We start from the raw sequence: 23187 nt of genomic DNA, 5'->3' as shown, positions 1-23187 counted from the left end.
ACGCATTTTTATATGGATTACAACTAAATTTAACGGTAGAATGATGGAAATATATTTTACAATTTCTCAGTTTAGCACATTTTGCCGAAATATCGGGGGGGGGGGGGGGGGGGGGGGGGGAGAGGGCGATTGCCTCATGCGCTTATGCCCGTTGTAAATAAATATTGTCATGAAAATAAATTTTGAGAATTGTTACTAGCTGCGGTCACCAGGGTCATTCCATCCGACAAAATAAGGACGTCCGATGTGTGCAAAAAACAAAGAGAAGACTTTCTCAGATGTTCCAAATTACATATCCAAATTTTTTAAACAAAACATATTGATACCCCACTTGTTTACGTTTCGTGTGCGGTTCAGCTTATGTATCTACATGCTGTTGAAGTACTAAAAATTGTGAATAAAGAAACTAAATATAAAACTTGAATTAAATAATATTTCGGCATTGCGTCCTAGACCCCATTCCACGAAGCGATCTTAGCACTAAGATCACCTTAAGCGAATAACTACCGTGGAACGGGGCCTTGGACAATGTGTTTGAATCTTAAATAGATAAAAGCAAAAACAAAAAATGAAAAGTAAGTTTTTGAAAATCCACTACCATCAACATGGTGAAACCTATTATACTTTTGGCACGTCAACATATGCCACTGACGCCTGTTTCGTCATAGATACGACGACGCGTTCGTTATGTTTCCTCTATATTTAACACCTATACCACTTTACGACCGATGCTCGTTGATTCTCTTTCGCACCTGACGCTTATGGAAACGGAAAAAAAAACATATAAAAAGCGTATATCTGAATGTTACAGGTATTGAAACTTTTATTCATCATTACAGGTGAATGTCCATGAAGGTAAATATATTATTTCAATGGGGTTTTAAAAATCATTGTACAGTACAGGGTGCTCGACTTTTTTCGCCTATTGAGACCTATGAAATTAAAGGGACATTCCTGAGTTTGCTGAATTGTAAGATGTTTCTGACTAATAAAATATTTCTACGATTAAACTTACATATTAAATATATTTTCTTGTTTAGAATATCAGTGTCTGTATATTCAATGTGTTTCTGGTCGTCTTAATATTTGTAAGAAGCCCAAACTAGATTTTGTCTTCTAATAATTTCGTACGTACGAAAAAAACATATGTTAGGAAATAAAATGGAATTTAATTTAGTACAAATATTAGAACGATCAGAAACACGTTTAGCCACTAATATGTTATGCAGAAAAATATAATTGATATGTAATTACAATCATTAAAAAGTCTCTGTTAGTCGATAACATCTTAATAATTGCACCAAACTCAGGAATGTCCCTTTAAAGGTTCATTACAATAGTAACATTAAACAAGAGTCATGTTTTGCTACTTTTACATTTCTATGTGATAATTAACGATACATTAATCTACCCTGTGCATACTATTTCCATAATTAACAGGTATATCGAAATCATTATTTCAATATACTGTCACTGGGCGTACATTGTGGTTTCCTTCGGAATTCTGGGTAAAATTAAAAGTAACAGAGTAATCTATTTCGTACATCTATCAAAATATCCTCATACAACTAGATGTGGAAAAGACACTTTTTACTATAAATATAAAATTATTTGAAATAAACATTTTCTGGGCATGTTGTGCAAGGTATAATAATACTTTCAAAACAAAAATGATCTATTATGCAACTTTGATACAACCCCTTTGAAGGTATTTTGTGAAAAGTATAAAGAAAACATGTAGATATATATATATATATATATATAGAGAGAGAGAGAGAGAGAGAGAGAGAGAGAGAGAGAGAGAGAGAGAGAGAGAGAGAGAGAGAGGGGGAGAGAGAGAAAGGGAGATAGATAGATAGATAGATAGATAGATTCATATATAGATAGATAGATAGATAGACAGATAGACAGACAGACAGATAGATAGACAGACAGACAGAGAGACAGATAGATAGATGTACACTGAGATCTGTTAAGAATGTTTCTATCAATTGCCAACAGTATTCTATATTTTATTAATTATTTACCATTTTACTTACTTCTAACTCTAACCAGGTTATTTCAGCTTACCTTTCTTAGAATAAAAATGTTTCTGTCATCTACATTTACAAAATGACATGTCAGAGTTTTAATCTAGAAAGGGGATGTAGTCAAGGTGATCCGCTATCCCTTATATCTTTATGATATGTTCCGCAATATTAGCAATATTAATTAGAAACTCTAAATACGTTAAAGGTATAAATATAGATGAGGAAAGTTATATTATATATCAATATGCACATACAGGCTTTATTTTAGATGGCCCCTGCGCGTGCTGTAACCTCACCGTGGTGCAGGGGTGTAACATTCTCTTTGAGAATGGCCAATACAGCACAAATTGAAGTTTAGAGTAAAATTCGGTGTCCGTAAAATTCTGTGATATTTGTATTTGTATTTTTGCACAGTTCTTTACACTGTTTTTGTTTAAACCTTGAATTTTTATATTGATGTTGAACATCACTTTATTTATTTACATTACCATAGTTTGACACCCAATAGCCGATGTATGTTTCGTGCTGGTGTGTCGTTAAACATTCATTCATTCATTCATTCATTAGTTTAGATGGTTCACCTAAATCTCTGGACAGTACATTAAGAATATTAGATATACATATGCAGATGTTTCTGGCTTGAAAATAAACTACTCTAAGTCACAAATTATATGGATAGGAAGTAAAACAATTTCAAAGGAGATTTTTCATCCAGCAAAATGGAAGTTACAATGAGGGGAATAACACTTCCCTTATTAGGTGTAAAAAATGTTTCGCTTAACTTGTACGAAATTATTTAGCAAAATATTGAACCAAAAATACTTGAAATGAAAAATACGATAAAACGGTAAAATAAATAAATAAAATCATTTTCAATTTTATATGAAAAAATACACCAGATAAAATTAAACGTGACGTTTTAGTGCAATATTTTATAAACACTATGTTGAAAAAGGCACATTACTTATACAAGATTTATTACATGACGAAGGACGATACATGAACTTTGATACCTTTAAAGCAAAATATAACATAAATATGTATTTAGAATATACTTCATTATTAACGGCTGTCAAATCCTTTATGCGTGATAAAATAAATACAATAACCAAACATTCAATTTAGGTAAAAATTCAATATTTCCATCAAAAATTAAATTAATCTTGAAGGACTAATTGGGAAGTAAAACTTTTTATAAAGTACTAAGTAAATCGCCTGTTCTTCATACATCACAAATGAAATATTCAGTGGAAGGATGTGATTTTACCTCTTCAGTGTGGGCGACATATTATAGTTTACCATTTTGCTTTATGAAAGATCCAATACTGGTGTGGTTTAAGTACCAGATTTTACATAGAATTATACTAACAAATACCTTTTTACATCAAATAAAATTTATTTATTCTAATATGTGTAACTTTTGTTCACATGAGCCAGAAACACTGCAGCATCTATTTTATTATCTAAAGATGATTATATCCGGTTGAATAGGTGCAGTTTTATTTGGAATTATAAATAGTAAAAATACATTTGTAAATTGGTTCGTAAAATATTGCATATACAAATCAAAATTATAAAAGAGTACACTAAATGAAACTTCAACGTTATTACCTTAATTTAGGTTACTTCCCGCCCAATTTCAATGAAATAAATTGATTTGGAATAGGTACATTTTTCATTTTATTTTTACCCAGTATTTTAAGTTATATATTCCGATTTTTTTATTTTTTTAAAGCGATATATTCCGATTTAATTTTTTAAAAATAATTCTACAGATCCCATACATGAATGTAATACTAATTAGTGAGAGATATGAAATTTACCGAACTATAACATTTCGCACCAATGTTTTTCAATTTCTGTTACATATTGCACTGTATTCAGATTCCTGTATCCACTATGGAGTAATTTCATATTTTGTTGGTGTCGTACTGTCGAACGATATCGTTTCATTCTTCGGTTGGTAGTGGGCATGTTGTAACCTGGTACTTGGCATGGGCGGATCCAGGAAATATTTTTAGGGGGGGACCAAAAAAGAAGGGCACATTGACTCGTCAAAAGGGCACCTTACTACAAGTTTTGATATTTACAATTAATATGAATTCCTACAGTTCTACGTCATAATATACTAGCAATAATGAAGTAAATTGGCGTCACTCGCGTTAGAACCTCAATGGGCCCCATTGAGACTCAATAACACAGACACATATCTGCAAGCTTGCGCATGTACACGAAAATCTTGATTTCATTTATCTACAATATAATTATTGTTTACTTAAAAAAAAAAAAATTCTACAAACAAAAAGGGCACTTGGACATTTTGAGGGCACTTGAACAATTTTTTTGGTGGGGGACGCGTCCCCTTGGTCCCCCCCCCCCCCCTTGGATCCGCCCATGCTTGGGGCGGACAAAGGGTTGAATGGTTTTATATTTAGTTTTGTTTGTTGTGACAAGTGTTCTCGCTGCACCATTTAAGCGGAGCGGCCGGCCTGCAGTTGCATTTTGCCGCCCCGCTTTCGTGTTTTGCTGCCCCTCTTTATTTTTCTCCATCCCTCTTTATTTTTCTCCATCCTCCATCCCTCTTTATTTTTCTCCATCCCTCTTTATTTTTCCACATCCTACTATATTTTACAGAACCCAGCTCCGCTATTTCATATTGGACACTTTTTTTCACACTGAAAGAAAAAAATCGATCAGTTGGCACACTCGACATCACAAAAACAAAAAAACGCGGTGTGGAAAAACTTCAGTAGCTTACGATAGTTACCGTAACGTAATTTAACACTATTTTAACAGCCTCGGTCAATCAGTATTTTGTGTTCACTAATTTTCGTCTGATATTTTGTTCTCAATTGCAGATGTAGTTGGTCATAACTGATAATTTTTAATTACTGTCATTTGTTTATTCGACAATTCTTTATAAAATATTAGAAACTTTTCATTTTGAGGGTATCATCGCTTATAAAAATAACGGAATTGGCAGTGTTCATCATTAAAAGTATTTTTCTTGGACGCCAAATTATATGTACACCGCCTTTACAAAAACGAAACTACTTTTTATCACCTGGCGATATCAGTGCGATCGATTCATTCGATGAAGAAATAAAAAGAACACAGACATGTTATCCCAATTTAGGGGATGACCTTTATTTGTTTTAGATATCTTGAAATTTTTGTTAAAATAATATTAAAACAAGGGGTATGTCTTTTCGCAGTCGACCAACACCCAACGATAGGCCTACACGTAGCCCAAGTACACGGGCTAGCCATACGGTAACTATATTTCCCAGCCTTTTTTTTCTTTTTCAATTCTGGTTTCTTTTTTAGGGGGGTGGGGTGGGGGTGGAGGGGGGCTTCCGCCCTCCTTTAATTTTTACCCAGCGAGAATATTATGTAGGCTTACATTTCCTTCTGCTCTTTTTCCATTTCCCTCAACTTCAAAATATGGTCATAAATTTGATTTTCAGATTATTGTCTAAAAGACAATCCACTGCATCCTTTCTGTAACTTGTGCTAATTGGATCAGGTTCAGTGTCATTCTGCTTACTGGTGTTATCATCAGATAAGTGTTTGATTCTATGTTCAGTATTATTGTCAACATCTACTGGACTGTATTTATCATATTCATCCAATACAGTTAAAGTTAAAGTTAGAGAACATTGATTTATTAATCATCGGCTATTGGATGTCAAACATTTGGTAATATTGACCTATAGTCTTACAGAGGAAGACCCGCTACATTTTTCTATTAGTAGCAACGGATGTTTTATATGCACCATCCCACAGACAGGATAGCACATACCACGGCCTTTGATATGCCAGTCGTTGTGCACTGGATGGGACGAGAAATAGCCCAGTTGCTTCACTGACGGGGATCGATCCCAGACCTACCGCGCATGAGGCGGGCGCTTTACCACTGGACTATGTCCAGCTCATCATCTAATACAGATACTGTTTATTCCGTTTCCACTGTTCTTAGTCTTGGTCTTCTATTTTTTAAAAAGAGAGTAAAGTTTGTTTTATTTAAAGACCATTCCTAGCTATGACTCCGCTGCGAGTAGACGTCGCCGAAGTTGCTCTGCAATTAACCACACACACACACACACACACACACACACACACACACACACACCAACATATGCAGTCCTATGGAATGTTGCTAGAGTATCGCGTCACGCTGCAGGCAAGAGGAAGGCTACTTCGCCGACCCACCAGCCCGACAAGGCACCGCCGCAACATCCGTCTACCCCCCCCCCCCCCCCCCCCCCCCAGCAGAACCGGCAGGAGACTGGCACTTGGCGTGGATAAGATCAAGCCACAGTACCGGAAACTTCTGCAGGGGGACACTATTGATCCGAAGAAGCTGAGAGGGAAGTTCCTCAACGTGGCATAGACCAAGCTGCCCGACGACACGCATTTTGAATTTCACAGCATTTTGTTGGAAGGAGAACCAGGACTTGTGGTCACATTTAGCGCCGTCAGGACGTCTACAGCGATACTCATCCCGGAAATGGATAGCCACACCGTACAACCGGATGGTCAGGCAGTCTGCGGCGACGCTGTAGTACTTGGACCTGATACGGACCCTGCTTCACAAGAAACATCTGCTCCTTACCTGGATAAAGCAGCCCTTCGTAGTCACCAACCTTCCAAGGGCTTAGTTGACTTTAAAATTTGTGGCCCCCATATCAAAATGTATGTTTATTTTTTTGTAAACAGTCCGACGCAGTTTATTTGGAAGCCCGTCTTTTTGCTCAAATCACTTTAAAACAGTTTTCGGTCGAGCAGTCTAATTTTTTTGTTTCGACTTAAATGTTAGCTCAATTTGGTTTCGGTCGTTTCGACCTAACTACTAAATTCGTATTCAAATTCCGCCCACCTCAAACTTACCCCCCTCCCCTCCGGCCGGACCATATAGATGACTTTAAACTTTTAGACCTACGTTCAAAAATTTTAATGTCGAAGATTACTTCTTTTAAAAAAAAAAATATTCAAAATAGTCTCTTCTTTCTCTTATTTAAACTTTTACTGTCCTTCTAAAATGCTCCAAATTATTTAAATATTCGGCCGAGCAGTCAATTCTTTTATTTTTGGCTTGCGTTTACTATTTTTTCTGACGTCTTTGCTAGTAATTGGTTTTCGCGTGTCTGCCCACGGCTCAATATAGTATATATATTGCAAACGATAGTAAAATAAATATCTAAAAATATAGTATTGTTATATATAGATATATATATATAGTAATATAGATTGATATCAGTATTATTTAGATATAGATATAGTATAGAAGGAAATAGTGGTGTTGATATAGTCCACAGATATAGATAGTTAGTAACCGAGTGGTAGACACATTATACCTGATACGATCCTAATTTGAGTTTGGTCCTCGCTTATGGATATAGATTAGTGATATAGATGCTGACTTTATGTTGTAGACGTTATAAAAATCTGTGATTTTTCATATCATATCGACATATCAGGACTTCTTCCTATTTTTTGCAAATGTGTAAAAGGTACAGATGGTATCAGTCTCGATATCGAGTTCTCAGGTTTTATTTTTCTAAAAAAATACAAAACATAACTAAAAATTTTTTGTACATAAAGATGTATGTTTACTTCAAACTGTTGTAAAGAAGATGATACTCTTCTCAAATTCTTAATACAAACAATTTATGAAACTTTTACTTCCGCGTTTACGTGTGACGTTCCACTTTGTCCGCGTTTACTGCGGTTTCTGACGTCATGCTACGTTGATAGAATTTGTGGCGCGGTGACGGCTCATATATTCCCAATGGATATGATAGGCGGATATTTTTATATAATTGGATATAGATATATGTATTTTAATAATAGTTAGATATCTATAGATAATATCATAGCGTCTATATATTGAAAGATTTAGTGTTGTTATAGTATGTTATAGACCTCTATATTGATATATATATAGATATAGATATAGATAAGATAGATATAGAGGTTATAATCGAGTGTTCTGACAGTATCGTCAATGTCATAAATTAGAATGAAATTGTATTTGCGAGTCTCGGTATACTTCCTTAGGGATTTCCTAGTATTTGACATTGACGTTACCGAAATTCATGTTGGGGGCGAACACTCTTTTCATATTGTCTGCAAGCTTAATACAACACGTGTTTTTGATGCTGGATCGGTTGAGCTCTGGGTGATTACTCGTGTTCAAATGACATAATCGGTGCTCGGCGAATTTTTTCATGGAAAGCTGTAGCTGGGGACGTCAGTTTGGATGTTCTTGTTGAACAATGTGTGGTATGAAGGCTGATATACGTTCCTCGTATTCAGCCTTGATACAATTCGATGAAATCGAACACGCTTAATTTCGTTTGTGCTTCACATCTTTTGCTGAACGCTCCTGGTAGATTCCCTTGTTGACTTTTGGCGGTCTTTTCCTTTTCTTTGCTGTCAAGATTCTCTATGTTTAGGCGGGTTGTCATGGATGTTCACTGTGTAGCCACATTGCCCTTAGCGCTTTGTTGTACCCTAGTGCAGATTTTTCCGCGCGCTAAGTAATCTTACATCTAAAGCACAGAGCCTTGAAATTGAAGTTAAAGTATGCCTGATTTGGTATTTGCTTCGTGATTGCTGGAACTGGTGTTTGAAATTGCATTGAAACGTTTTGATGATAAACGAATGTTCATACGTCAATTGGGTGTCCTGTAGTACGTTTGTGGGGAGTCATAAACAAGGTGCCGAGGGTTGACTAATTTGTCTAATTTGCATAGTATCAAATTTTCAGGTATAATCTGAAAATGGTCATATACTTTATTGCACAAGATGTTTTATAATATATATTTGATTAGCATGTTTTTCCTAATAATTCTGTCATATGCTCAAGCTTAATACAACTTCTTCATATAACTGTACAAGCAACCGTAATTCGCGGTCAGCCAGTACCCTTTTATTCAAATAACTTAAGAATATGTGACGCAAACGCGAGAATGACGTCATTTTCGGATATTCTTACATAAAAATAATCTAGTGCTTATTAATGGGTTTTTTTTTTTCTTCTGAACGCTGGACAGCTTTCAGTGTAAAGTTGCTATTGAAATCTTTTTGTTTGATGACTATGAATGCATACGTCAGTGTCACGGGGATCCTATAATACCCGTAACTGAATGAAATACGATTATCCAAATATCTCTCCTAACTGTATATCTATTAGATCTCTCTGTATCGGGCAGTTTAAAACCCGAGTGGCTCGTCTAGGTATGATCAGAGATAAGATCTATATATAAAGTATATGTAGTATAGCACGTTAGTTCACTAGAAAACACAACAAAACACAATACACTTTGGAATCTGTATTAATACTACGCTGACAAATGTACTGCCGCAGTAGTTAATTAACAACAACAAATAATAACAACCCAGAAATGATCACTTAATTAGTTAATCTCTGGGTGTCTAGTTTACACAATATTCTACACGTGTGATAATTGAGAAACGCTTCCAGGGGAACTTAATTAATAAAGGAATTACAACTCTATTCCTAACTGGTTAATTTTTAATTAACCCTTAACTACTCATTCAGTAACCTTGTAATACAGAATTAATACTGGTACCTATCACAATAAAGACAATAGCCTACAGTTTACCTAGGTCCTCTAGGATGACTGGTTAAGCTTTAATAATATTAGAACAGTGAAACCTACAGTTTACTTCGTCAGTTTACCGGAAACACTGTCTAAATAATATTGGTATAATACAGTATTAAAATATTTAAAGTCACATCAATCACATCAAGGTTATACACAGAGCAGAAAATTATATTTACCACGTCCGGACTGAACTTATATATTTCGTTCAGTGGACGACGTCCGTTTCCCCTGCAGCCTTCCTATCTTTCTCCCCGATAACTCTAAATCCTATCTATTTATTACAAAACCCGAATATCGCCTGGGGGCACAAGGCGGCACCGAATACCTACAAGTTCCTATTTCCACAGCGACCAAGCCGGCATATTTTTCTTAGAAGCCTAGACTGGTCGTCGCCTAGTTCGCCAGCAATACCCCGATCGTGCCGAACTAGCGGAGGTTACGTAACTACTGGCCACATGGCCTCCGCACCTGGTCTGGGTGTGTAATAGGCACATCTCGACCACCGTCGCGCAGAGGTATTACGTAACAAAGTGCCCACCTGGGCTTAAGTGCATATTGGGACTGCACACGGCCCTCTAAAACCATTAATATCGCCACAGGCGAAAAAAAATAAGAGCATGTTCCGTCACAGTCAGTTATGGAGTGTTACCGTAGTTTGCTTAAATGTCAATAAACGTAGTGCCGTGACCTAGATTAATTTACATCTAATTTGCAAAGTTATCAAATTCTGAAAGTATGTGATCTAAAAAATATCACATACTTTGATTACACTGGATATGCCAGATAACATATAATAAATATATATATATTTAATTATGACGGCAGTTTGGAAGTATATCTATCGTTTCATTTTTACTTTTCTCCTTTTTATTTCCACTTTTCTTCTTTTTATTTCATCTTTTGTCGCTGCTCCTCTTTTTTGTATAGCACTATGTACATTATTTGTAGATTAACATTTTGTAATGATTGTTTACTATGTACTTTATAAGGTAGTGAATTCAGGGCCCCAAGCCTTGTACTACCATAACATATGTCTGGGGCAGTAAACTATTTAAAAAGAATTTTAAAAAAGAAAATACATTTCTGTTTGTAAAATTCAGTGATAAGCCTCAATAAACAACATGCCATGCCATGGCGTGACGTGTCATTCAGTTAAACACACATAATAAATTAGGCTATATGATTTTGTATTGTTCTGATTTATGATAATAAACATAAATAAAAACGAGTTACCCTGTTCAAAGTCACAATGCAATCCCCCCCCCCACCCCCCCAAAAAGGGGGGGGGGAAGAAAGTAGAAAACATATTTTATGTTGCTCCCCCACCCCAGTTGCTGTCATCTCCCAATGCTGATAAAGGGATACCAAGACTACAAAACTATATAAAAGATGCTATATTATATATACTGACGTCCAAAAGAAACTTTACAAGGGATGAAATTGTATTATAGAAAATAAATGACACGGTTGAACATCTAAACGTCACAATGCACTTCGTGATAATGCAAAATACTTGTAAGGTGGTTTCTAAACTGGTTCTTTTGGAATAGCAATATTATTTATCAAATTATTCACATTTTATGTGTGTAAAGTTTCTACTGGACGCCAGTATATAATATTATACGATAATCCGACTAATAATGTCGCTGTACATTGTAGATGCTGCTCTTGTATGTGGTTCTGGTGATGATGTTGCCGACGTCTGCGACAGCAGAAGGTTGTAAAGAAGTGTGAGTTGCTGTCGTTATTATGTTCAAATTATTACGTAGTTACTACAAATTAAGAGGTGGGACGTAGCTCAGTGGCAAAGCGCTCACCTGGTGCGCAGTCGTTCTGGGATCAATCCCCGTTGGTGGACCCATTTGGTATTTCCCATTCCAGCCAGTGCACCACGACTGGTATATCAAAGGCAGTGGTATGTGCTATCCTGTCTACGGTATGGTGCGTATAAAACAATCCCTTGCTACAAATTGGGAAAATCTGGCGGGTTTCCTCTCTAAGACTATATGTCAAAATTACCAAATATTTGCTATCCCCAGTAGCCGATGATTAATAAATCAATGTGCTCTAGTGGTGGCGTTAAACAAAATAAACTTTAACTTTTCAATTACTTTTTCCACAGGGGGCCGGCGTTTTCGTGGTCTAACTGGTATAGGACGGCAACTACCCAGTGTTCACTGCTCTGTGGCGGAGAGGGATACGAAGAACAGCTAAGAGTGCGCTCTAGATGTGCGGGTGGTGTCGGCAACCCGCGTTACGATATTCAATACAGAAATGGCACGTGCGTCACATCACCATGTGGAGGTAATGGATTCAACTATAGTCCGTTCCATCTTAACATAAACAAGATTTTTTGTAAATAATTTCAGTTTGGTAAGAACGTAAGGGGACGTAAGAAGAAAAGTAAAAGTTTTTTGGAAATGTTGAAAAAAAACAACTATTTTTGTGTGCAATTTACAAATAAATCAGCTCAGAAATAAATAACTTCATAGTATAACTAAATAACTTCATAGTAAGAAGAAATGCGTTTTTACTTAACCTTTACGTATTACAGACGCAACAGTGTACTCTAGATTTCAGGCAACACACCACCATTTGTCGTGTCGTTACTTGCTGTAGCAGCTTAATATAGTCCGGTTTAGGAAATAGTTCCTCATAAAACAAGTACTACAAAATGATGATATGATTTTTTAAATATTTCTTTGACGATTACACGTACGTTGACCTCTGTAGTATTTAAACAGCCTATTGGTTTAAATGATAACAAATGTTCAAGTGTTATGGTGTCATTTGTATAACAGCAACACGAGGCGGTGGTTATGCATAGGGGCCATTAACTGGAACATTTCGTAGTCGACCTATGTTGACTTTTTACACGGTACTCCCTAAAATTAGCAGTCACATGACCTTCTCGATAGTGTTGTATTTTATACGAAATAAATTCTGACAAATAAATTGTATGGAACTGCATGGAGTAATTAATGGTGATGTGTAACCTTTATGAATTTTAATCATTTGTCTTTATTTTAATAGAAAATAACTTAACTTGTATTATGTCATTTACTCCAGATGAAACTCGTGCTACGCACGGCGAAGTCTAGACAGTGTGTCGTAGCCTTTCACTGGTTAGGGCCCAATTTCACAAGACATCGTAAGCCTAGTTTAGCACGTAAACGTAAATCTACGACTAAATCAGAATTCTTATTACTATTATAGTACAACAAATATAGTTTGAAGAACACATATTTCATTTTCTTTTGTCTTTACAATACTCTAGCTTCTATAATGACGTACTTTTCTGCGTGAAATAGACGCTAAACACATGTAAACGCATGACCGGTATAACTGCAAGTAGCAGACGTAAACTTACGATGTTTAGTGAAATGGGCCCCAGTCCCCTAAAATACGACCGCCGTGTAGATAGCTATCCCCCATTAGCAAATGCTAAATTAGCTCGAGTGTCCTTTAGCCCTCCTCATTGTTTATATGTTGTCGGGGATCGCCAATAAAACTAAATTTGCGACAGTAAAACCACTGATATACGTCCGAAAATCGGAAAACACAGTAGGGTTATCCTCTAAATATACAACATCTACCACATACAGCGCCGTATCAAAAGTGTTCGCGAAAATGACGTCAGTAACACGGAAGCGCTTTTCTACCTTCCGCAAAATGCATGTTTTTCCCAAGTTACGTAAAACCAAGCCTTTTGATACAATCTTTATTTATATATTTTTTACGTAGCTACACTGGTGACGTCATGAATTAGTTGTCTGCTCCCTTGATTTTGAAGCAGACGGTTTTTGCAAAAATGGGTAACAAATCCACAGATCTCACTACCGAGAAAAAACAACTGATTGTTGACTTAAAATCGCATGGCCACAGAAACTCAGAAATTGTAAAATTATTGACGGTGCCCGAGTCTACCATTCGATCAGTGTGGAAAAAATATTGTATAAGCGGAAGTGTTGAGAACGCCAAAAGAACTGGTCGACCACGAAAGATCACAATTAGAGGAGAATTATGTTTACTTCGGAGTGTCGCGGGAAAGTTCTTAGAGATATAACTGCTGATTTTAATCAAGGTAGGAGAGTGAAAGTTCATCCTGTGACAATTCAAAGAATTTTACACAAAAATAAGATTTTGAGGCGAGTTATTCGAAAAAAAAATTAGTATCTGTGAAGTGAACAAAAATAAAGCGTCTGTCGTGGTGCCTGGACAGGAGATGGTGGGATGTTAATAACCAGTGGAGTCAAGTGATATTTAGTGATGAATCTCAGATAGTAATTGGCAAAAACCAACGTGTTTTTGTTTGGCGAGCTGGACATGAAGCATACCGTCCTGAATGAATGTCTGTTCCAAGTCAACGAAGGGTGTCGATTATGATTTGGGGCTGCATTACATGGCATGGTAAAGTAAAGTTTGTTTTATTTAACGACGCCACTGGAGCACATTGATTTTTTATCTTATCATCGGCTATTGGACGTCAAACATATGGTCATTCTGACAGTGTTTTTTTAGAGGAAACCCGCTGTCGCCACATAGGCTACTCTTTTTACGACAGGCAGCAAGGGATCTTTTATTTGCGCTTCCCACAGACAGGATAGCACAAACCATAGCCTTTGTTGAACCAGTTATGGATCACTGGTCGGTGCAAGTGGTTTACACCTACCCATTGAGCCTTGCGGAGCACTCACTCAGGGTTTGGAGTCGGTATCTGGATTAAAAATCCCATGCCTCGACTGGGATCCGAACCCAGTACCTACCAGCCTGTAGACCGATGGCCTGCCACGACGCCACCGAGGCCGGTACATGGCATGGTGTCTGAACTTTATGTATGGTTAATGGAAACATTAATGCTGAAAAGTATCGTGAAATACTCGACAATCATCTCTGGCCTGTTTTAGCACGACATTTTATCGATAAACCATATCGTTTTCAGGATGGACAATGCACCTTGTCATAGAGCTCGATGAATCGAGGCATATAAACGTGAAAATAATATTCGTGGTATGACACGGCCTGCTCAGTCACCAGACTTGAACATAATAGAAAATATTTGGTTAAGAATGAAAAAAAAACTGCAAAAGAAGGCCCTAACCATAAAAACGTCTGAAGAGTTGTTCGCTGCAGTTCTTGACATATGGGAAAGAAAGAAATGTTTTATTTAATGACGCACTCAACACATTTTATTTACGGTTATATGGCGTCAGACATATGGTTAAGGACCACACAGATTTGGAGAGGAAACCCGCTGTCGCAACATAGGCTACTCTTTTACGACAGGCAGCAAGGGATCTTTTATTTGCGCTTCCCACAGGCAGGATAACACAAACCATGGCCTTTGTTGAACCAGTTATGGATCACTGGTCGGTGCAAGTGGTTTACACCTATCCAATGAGCCTTGTGGAGCACTCACTCAGGGTTTGGAGTCGGTATCTGGATTTTTTTTAAAAACATGCCTCGACTGGGATCCGAACCCAGTACCTACCAGCCTGTAGACCAATGGCTAACCACGACGCCACCGAGGCCGGTTGACATATGGGAAAATTTGAATGTGGAATACATTCAAACTTTATATTTTTCACTTCCACGTAGCATTATGGCTTGCATTCGTAACAAGGGACACTTAACCAAATATTGAGGTATGGTTATTAATTCTACTAGCCGAATTTTGTTTTTAAAATTTACATACTGACCCGTGTAAAACTTACGTCGGCCATTTTGGATTATCGCGAAAACTTTTGATACGGCGCTGTACATGTACCCTGCCGGACCATAATAACGTCACCCGCGGACAGCAGTTCGACTTCTCAAGGGACCGTACACTGGGTGCTCTCATCTCCTGATCACATAACTCTAGATCGCCGACAATTTAATCCCACACGGTCCGCCACACTTGGTGTTTTCATCTCCCCATCACATATCCCAACCGCTACCTCAGTGACGTCACATAAACTTTCAAACAGCTGATTCATTGACGTAACTAACTTTGTTAACATTCGGTTAATAAGGGGAAATGATACTATTCGGTCAAAATTTAAAAGTCATTACACCTTGAAATTTTCATATATTATAGATATATCCTTGTATTACTGGAATGTCAATAAAAAATCATAGGTCAACAGAAAAAAAATTGATACACGGGCCATAAAGTGAATAGGTGTTCGAATCACTATGACGATATTTAATTTTAAACTTTTTTGTAATACAACTGCTGCTTAAAATGACATCCAGCAGGCACACAAGTACTTATCTTCGCTACTAAAACGGAGTTTTAAATACATTGGAACTAAAGGAAAAAGTGACTTTTTAAAACATTTACTGACTATTTATTTTATAATATTGTATACAGAATCTAAAAGTCATTACACCTTTTTTTCATTTTTGCACATATAGTAATGCTGGATGAGTAAGTCAATATAACATAATAAAAATGTATTGTCACCGATGAAACGTTTTTACAGTCAGAGCTTGAAATACCCCATACATAGATACAAATTCATAAAAAAAAAGTCCACCATAAATCGTTTGAGCACATTAGTTTTAAACACAGTTTCATTTGAGTGATCAACTATGTTCTTAAAAACACAAACAGTACAAATAACATTATTTTTCTTTTTAAAAATGCCATTGTGCGGTTGGGTGGGACTGGGGTCGGAGTGGAGGTGGCGGGGGATTATTCCCACATATCTGTTAAACGTCACGAACTAGTCAAATAAATTACACTAAGATATGTGATATTTTATTGAATAAGAGTCGTGTGATTGCCGTCCATTTTAAGACTAACATGGAAGTACTCCACAGTATGCTTAAATCATACAATTTTTTATAGAATTTTATTTATTTTCACAGAATATCATCTGTTTTTGTCAAAACTGTTTACTTTTTTTCGCTACGTTGACAAAAACAAAAATGATATATGAGAAAACATGTTTTGAAAACTAAAAGCAGATTATGGCTATAGACGGGCGGTATTCTGTTACGTCATTGTGTATATTTTAATGCTAAACCTATACCACGAAGGTTTCGCGCACGCCTGTCACGGGCTTAACCTCTGACATCGCCAGTGACTAAGTCCGTGCCAGGAGGGGGGTGTAAGTTTGAGGTGAGCGGAATTTGCAAAACGAATTTAGTAGTTAAGTCAGAGACCTAAGGCCAAAATGAGCTGATTCATCCTATTCATTATGGACAAAAAAGTTAATAACCCCAAAACCAAAATAAGATTGCTCGTCTAGGTTTTAAGATGATTTGAGCAATTTAGACGGGCTGCCAAATTGAAGTGCGTCAGGTTGCCCGTGACCCGGTGTACGTGACTCGGTACTCCAACAGTTCGCCGTATGTAGCTATCAAGCCCCCCAGGTGGAGGGGGGAAGGTCGAGAGCGCAAGGTTGCATGTCTTGTTTCATCGTGTCGTGAAATCGGAGTGGCGTGCGATGGTATCAGGTCAGGTCAGGCCAGAGTGTTTAACGTGCTCATTCAGAACAAGCTGTTGCAGCGGACGCCTGTCCTTGGCACAGGAAAGGGCTGGAAGGGGGAGCACCAGCAGTCCGACCGGGGCCGGGTGGTATGGTGCTATGGAACAGGCGGAGGGTGGTATGGTGCTATGGAATTTAGAAGTCCCGTAGGATTAAGTCGAAGATAATGGGTGCGCATTTTTGTGATGGAAATTAGGCGCAATTTTAAACAATCCGCCACAAATTAAAGATAGGGAGCTACATATAGATTTGGAAGATTAGTATGCCGAGAGTAGTTCGTTAAGGGGACCTAGATGGCGTTGTCTCCTTAGGTTGCCCATAGGGGCCCTAAAAAGGGCCTGATCTGTTCAGATCGTGGCATGACAACCCAAGGGAGACTCGTAGCAATTGTGTATGGGGAGTAAGGCCGACATGTTCTTGTTGATGTCCCTTCGTCCTTCCGTTCCTTCGTCTATCCTTCCTCCTGCTGTTGTCTTCCATCTCTCCCATCTGATGTTATCCGTCAAGTACACCAGCAGCAAGTATTTGGGGTTTGGGTAAAGGGCCAGTATTCTGTTGTTCGACCCCCTCTGGGTGCAAAGCAATTGTGTACTTGGAGCCGGTTTGCTTTTGCCCGACTCCTTATTAAGTACGTGAGATAGTATCATTTCCGCTAAAGCTATATAAATCCCTGAAGAGGACGTGGCGGAAAGCACCTTCAAATAATGATGGCTCACAACGTTTTAAGCGCTAATTGTCTGAAGTTGTTTGTTTAATTAACGTATCCCTGGTGTTAGATACGGTTATGATACATCAAATTAAACTTTGAGCCGCGGCGAATACAGCTATCTAAACAGTAATTATTAGCAACTAAAGGTAAACATGTATTTAAAGGATAAACCTTGTGCAAAGCCCAACTAAGCAATAATTTACCCGATTAACTAATTACTACAACTTAACTACAACTTCCAACTAATTTCCTTTTGCCAATTTACTCTACAGTGGGGAATGGCATAAAATACATATCATGATATATTAAGAAAATAAACTAGGAAGTTATAAAATTTAGCCAATATCAAATATCGGTATTCATCAACTCAGAAAGATTCCCTTTCATGTATAACACATACCACACTTGATTCTAAAATTGACCCCATCAGTTCTAGACGTTTAATGTGATCTATTCTAAATGGCTAAATAATCTAAACCATTTCCGAGATTGAGCTTTAAACCATGTAATTCTTTTCTTTGTTTGGACGCGGGTTCGATATCAGTCGGTAGAACGCTCTCCTGGGGTGCCTGAAATCGTAGGATCCAACAGCCTTGGTGGACCCAATCTCTGATTAGGTTTTCTCCATCCCAATCAGTGTCCCACGATTAGAATATCAAAGGCCGTGGTATGTGTTGTCTTATCTGTGAGAAAGTACATATGGAAAAATATAAAGGCTGTCCGCTTTAACTACAAGTCAAACGTATTTAATATCTGATATCCATATCCGGTGAGTAATAAATCAACATGTTCTTGTGATGCTGTTAAAGAAAACAAACTTGAATTTTTTCCTTTGTTTTAGCTTTTCTTAGAATATGCAGCTAGAAAGTTCGCAATCTTCACAATCGTCACTTTTATCTTTTGTGGGGCGAAATGTTTAGCTTGTGTCGTAGAATCGAACCACCTCGATGCATCCATTCAACTGATTGTGTTTTTCTCATTCCAACCAGTGCAACACAACTGGTCAAAGGCCGTGGTATGTGCTTTCCTGTCTGTGGAAAAGTGCATATAAACGATCCGTTTCTGCTAATGAAAAATATTTAACGGGTTTCTTCGAATACCAAATGTTGGACATTCAATAGCCGATGATTAATTAATGTGTTCTAGTGGTGTCGTTGAACAAAACATTTTTTGTTGTTGTTGTTATCTTTGGTTTTTGATTTGTTTTCAGATTTGTGTCCGCCTGGCGTGTATAGGTTTCTTCCACACAGCTGGAACCAAGGTCTCTTCTACCAGTGTGCGAATGAGAAGGCGTACCTCCATCGCTGTCCGCCTAACACTGTCTGGGGACAGAACCTACGCAGATGCGCATGGCCTTGGGAAGTCTAGAATTAACTCAGTGATCACAGTGGCTGAAATATTATTTCATTAAAACTTTAAATTTAATCATTACAAATAATCTTAAATTTGTTGTATAATTCTGAATACAATAATGTTTGCAGTAAATTGTTTGACTTTGTTGTTTATTTAGTTTTACGTGTATCGTGGGTTTTTAATATTGTTTTATAAATCCGATTTTATTCATAAAGAAAACAACCAACAATAATATGGATAATAAAGAAATTATTACACTCGCGTGTGAGTCGTACTGATTTTACGAAACTCGTGTCAGGATTCACTGATTACCCTCGTGCTCGATCGGGCAATATGAACATCCTGACACTCGTTTCGTAAAATCAGTATGACGGACAAACTCGTGTAATAATATCTATGTACTACGCATGTGAGATTTTGAATCAAATATGTTAAATAAAATTTAAAAAGTATTGCACTATGCGGAGTCGTACAGTGTGTACATCGGTGGGGTTTTTTTCGGTTCATACTTGCATGAGCCAAAACATAATTGCGGTCAACTCTTTAATAAACAGATCGCGCATTATGAGATCAAATAAAACATTACAAGAATGATCCGTTTTAGGCATTTGTAACCAAGTACATAACCAAGTAATTTGCTAATAAATAAGATAACCAAGTATTTTGCAAAACTAACCGAGAATTGACTGAAAGTCTCACCTACTTTTGGCTTTTCTGTCCTAAATTTGACTCTAAAACCATCTTTTGAACACTCTGAAAACCTTCATTTCCCTTAGCACCTAACTGCTTGTCTTTGTAATAATTCGGGGCAAGACGTAGCTTGATGCGCGGTCGGTTTGGGATCGATCCCCGTCAGTGGGCACATCGCTCCAGTCAGGGCACCACGACTGGTACATCAAAGGCCGTGGTATGTGCTATCCTATCTATGAGATGGTGCATATAAAATATTCCTCGCTGCTAATGGAAAAGAGTAGCCCCTGAAGTGGCGACAATATCCCTCAATATATGTGTGGTTCGTAGCTATATGTCCGACGCCATATAACTGTAAATAAAATGTGTTGAGTGCGTCGTTAAATAAACCATTTCCTTCCTTTTAATAATTCCAACTTATGCCCATGATCAATTTGTTTAGGTTTTTAGTTCTAACGCTACCCTTTCCTTTTCTATAGATGATTTATCCAAAACTAACTTGTGCTCACGTTCTTCCTTTTTGAAAGCCAATTTCTTCTCAAGCTCCTCTTATTCTGTTTTGTCTCTGAGCTGCCAGTTCCTTTCGCTGCCGTGCTTCAAAAATGTCCCTTCATATTCATGTACTTCCTACTGATCCATCAACTCCCTAAGTGACCCCATTTTAAACTAACCTATATATAACAAAGCCTATTGTATAACTTTCCTACAGAGTATAAAGTGCCAGAGTTTAAACCAAAATACAACACTATTATATTGTTAAACTGTACGATCAAGCCTCGTAGTTTTAGCACAGTATCCCTCTCACACAAATAACATTGTCGTAACATTTGGAGAATTGATTTAATTATTGAATGGTGAGTCCGATAATTACCAAATGTTGCAGGATTGTTCACAATTCACTCTAGTCCATTGTGAGTAAGTGATAGGACACACCACCAAGGTCAAGGTCATCTGGAGTCAATACCGGGTGTGGCCTCCGCGTGTGTTGACAACTGCCTGGCACCGCCTGCCCATTGAAGCAACCAGAGTACGGATGATGTCCCGGGGGATGGTGGCCCACTCGGCCTGCAAGGCTGCTGCCAGCTCGGGCAGGGTCTGGGGCTGTGGTTGTCGCTGTCGGAGGCGTCGGTCCAACTCGTCCCATAAATTCTCAATTGGGTTCAAATCCGGTGATATCGATGGCCAAGGAAGGACATTCATGTTGTTGTTCTGTAGGAAAGCCGTTGTGAGACGTGCTGTGTGAGGCCTGGCGTTGTCATGTTGGAACACTGCGTTGGCGTTGGCCATAACTGGAACGATGTGTGGCCGGAGGATCTGGTCAATGTAGCCCTGTGCATTCAGATTGCCCTGCACGTGGACCAGGTCAGTTCTGCCAGTGTGTGAGATGGCTGCCCACACCATGACACTACCCTCGCCGAATCTGTCCACTTCCTGCACGCAGTTTGCCGCTTAACGTTCACCACGACGCCTATACACGCGACATCTTCCATCATGACGTCGGAGCAGAAATCGGGACTCGTCACTGAACTACACCTGTCTCCATCGCAGTTGAGGCCATTGTCGATGAATCTGGCACCACTGCAGTCGGAGTCGACGGTGTTGTGGTGTTAAGATGACACCTCGAACTGGACGTCTGGCACGAATTCCTACCTCACGTAGGCGGTTCCGTACGGTCTGGTCGGATATCCTGCGCAAACCTGGTATTGCTGCGGCTGTGGAGGTGGCAGTAGTCAATCGTTCCCGAAGGTGGCGTACCCGGATGTAGCGGTCCTGCCCGGGGGTAGTGACCCGTGGTCGACCGGATCTAGGGAGGTCACGTGTTGATCCATGTTGCTGGTAACGGTCCCACAGTCTGGAGATGGTGCTTGGGGACACATGGAATGCCCTTGCAACGGCCGTTCTGGATTCGCCTGCGTCTAGTCGGCCGATGGCATTGTTTCTCTGCGGTTCACTGAGACGTGGCATGTCCTGGATTGTCAACTGTCGGCCACATACAGAGGCCAGGCAAGCGAACACCCTGCACTTTTATACTGTCGGTGTTCATGTTGCACGTGCAGACAACGCACGTGCAGTGGTGACATGGTTTGCACGTGGCTGCGTTTTTGCGAATATTCACATTTTGGAACTTTATTGTACAGTAGCTGCGTTTTATCGAATGTAACCGTGGGAATGTGTTTGGGACATGCAATGACCTTATATTCACAAAGCATGAACCGGTAGGAAACATAAAATCGGAGTTATAACCCATTTGTACCCTTTTGCGTTTCTTTTTTTGAAGAGTATATATATTGTTAAATCAGACAAAAGTGGTAACATTATTGCAAAGGTCTTTGCAAATATGTCTTATAATGCCTTGAAACAGTCTAGTTTGATTATATGACTTCAGATAGGTTGCTCGCTATATATTCAAAATAGCGGCCCATTGGTGATCTGAGAATGTTATCAAAGTGTCTTCAGTATGCTATTTATTTCGTTTATGGGAGAATAAATAACATCAGTTGCTTTCATCACTGAATTTTCATGGGCAAATACTTGTTCCATGCGTACTTAAGACAGATTTTCAATCGGTTCGTCATGACTGTAACTCAGTATATAAAAGTTTGTTTTGCTTAACGATACCACTAGAACACATTGATATATTAATCATCGGCTATTCGATGTCAAACATTTGGTAATTTTGACATTTAGTCTTACAGAGGTAACCCGCTACATTTCTTTCGTTAGTAGCAAAATATCTTTTACATGCACCATCCCAGACAGGATAGCACATACTACGGCCTTTGATATACCAGTCGTGGTGCACTGGCTGGAACGAGAAATAGCCCATGGAACCACCAACGGGGATCGATCCCAGACCGACCACGCATCAAGCGAACGCTTTAGCACTGAGCGACGCCCCGCCCCTCTCAATACATAAGTCAGTGCTTGGTTGAAATCGATGGACAATGTTCAGCTGATGTTTAAGTAAGTTTGACTAAAACATAAGAAAGGATTTATTAATATTCTTGTGTTGAATGTTAATCTGAAGAATGGTAATTATTAAATAAACGTGTACTCGAATGAGTTTTGATCAGTCCTGACTTATTCCGTTTGTTCGTTCATCAGGTGGCTTACACAGTCATTGCTAGGCAACACAATTACTGTTGCATTTACTGGGTGGACGTTTCTGCTGGTGGACTGTTAGTCCCGGAGTACCTCATTAGCTATATTGCCATTTCAAAATTGCTGTATAAAACTTAAAACGATTACATTAGTTTCGAAACGAGTTTCTGCCAGAACGCTTTCTTAAGGGT

At 38.3% G+C, this 23187-nt stretch overlaps 1 protein-coding gene across 1 annotated transcript; it reads left to right on the top strand.

Annotated features, from left to right (window-relative positions):
* The first annotated feature begins 774 nt into the window (after nt 1-774).
* Nucleotides 775-19336, top strand: LOC121369673. Its single transcript, XM_041494724.1, has 4 exons — nt 775-855; nt 11324-11394; nt 11787-11968; nt 19062-19336. The coding sequence occupies exons 1-4, from the start codon at nt 844-846 to the stop codon at nt 19217-19219; spliced, it is 423 nt and encodes a 140-aa protein (XP_041350658.1). The 5' UTR covers nt 775-843; the 3' UTR covers nt 19220-19336.
* The last annotated feature ends 3851 nt before the right edge of the window (nt 19337-23187 follow it).

Source organism: Gigantopelta aegis, chromosome 4 (assembly GCF_016097555.1).
Source record: "Gigantopelta aegis isolate Gae_Host chromosome 4, Gae_host_genome, whole genome shotgun sequence".
In the NCBI taxonomy this organism is placed as follows: domain Eukaryota; kingdom Metazoa; phylum Mollusca; class Gastropoda; order Neomphalida; family Peltospiridae; genus Gigantopelta; species Gigantopelta aegis.
Note: the sequence above shows the minus strand (reverse complement) of the source record. Positions and strands in the feature narration are given on the sequence as shown.

Excerpts from the sequence above, each read along its gene's own strand:
- LOC121369673 (XM_041494724.1), top strand. Across the intron at positions 11,395-11,786 it reads GCAGAAGGTTGTAAAGAAGT|GGGGCCGGCGTTTTCGTGGT; the intron begins GTGAGTTGCTGT and ends CTTTTTCCACAG. Across the intron at positions 11,969-19,061 it reads CGTCACATCACCATGTGGAG|ATTTGTGTCCGCCTGGCGTG; the intron begins GTAATGGATTCA and ends ATTTGTTTTCAG.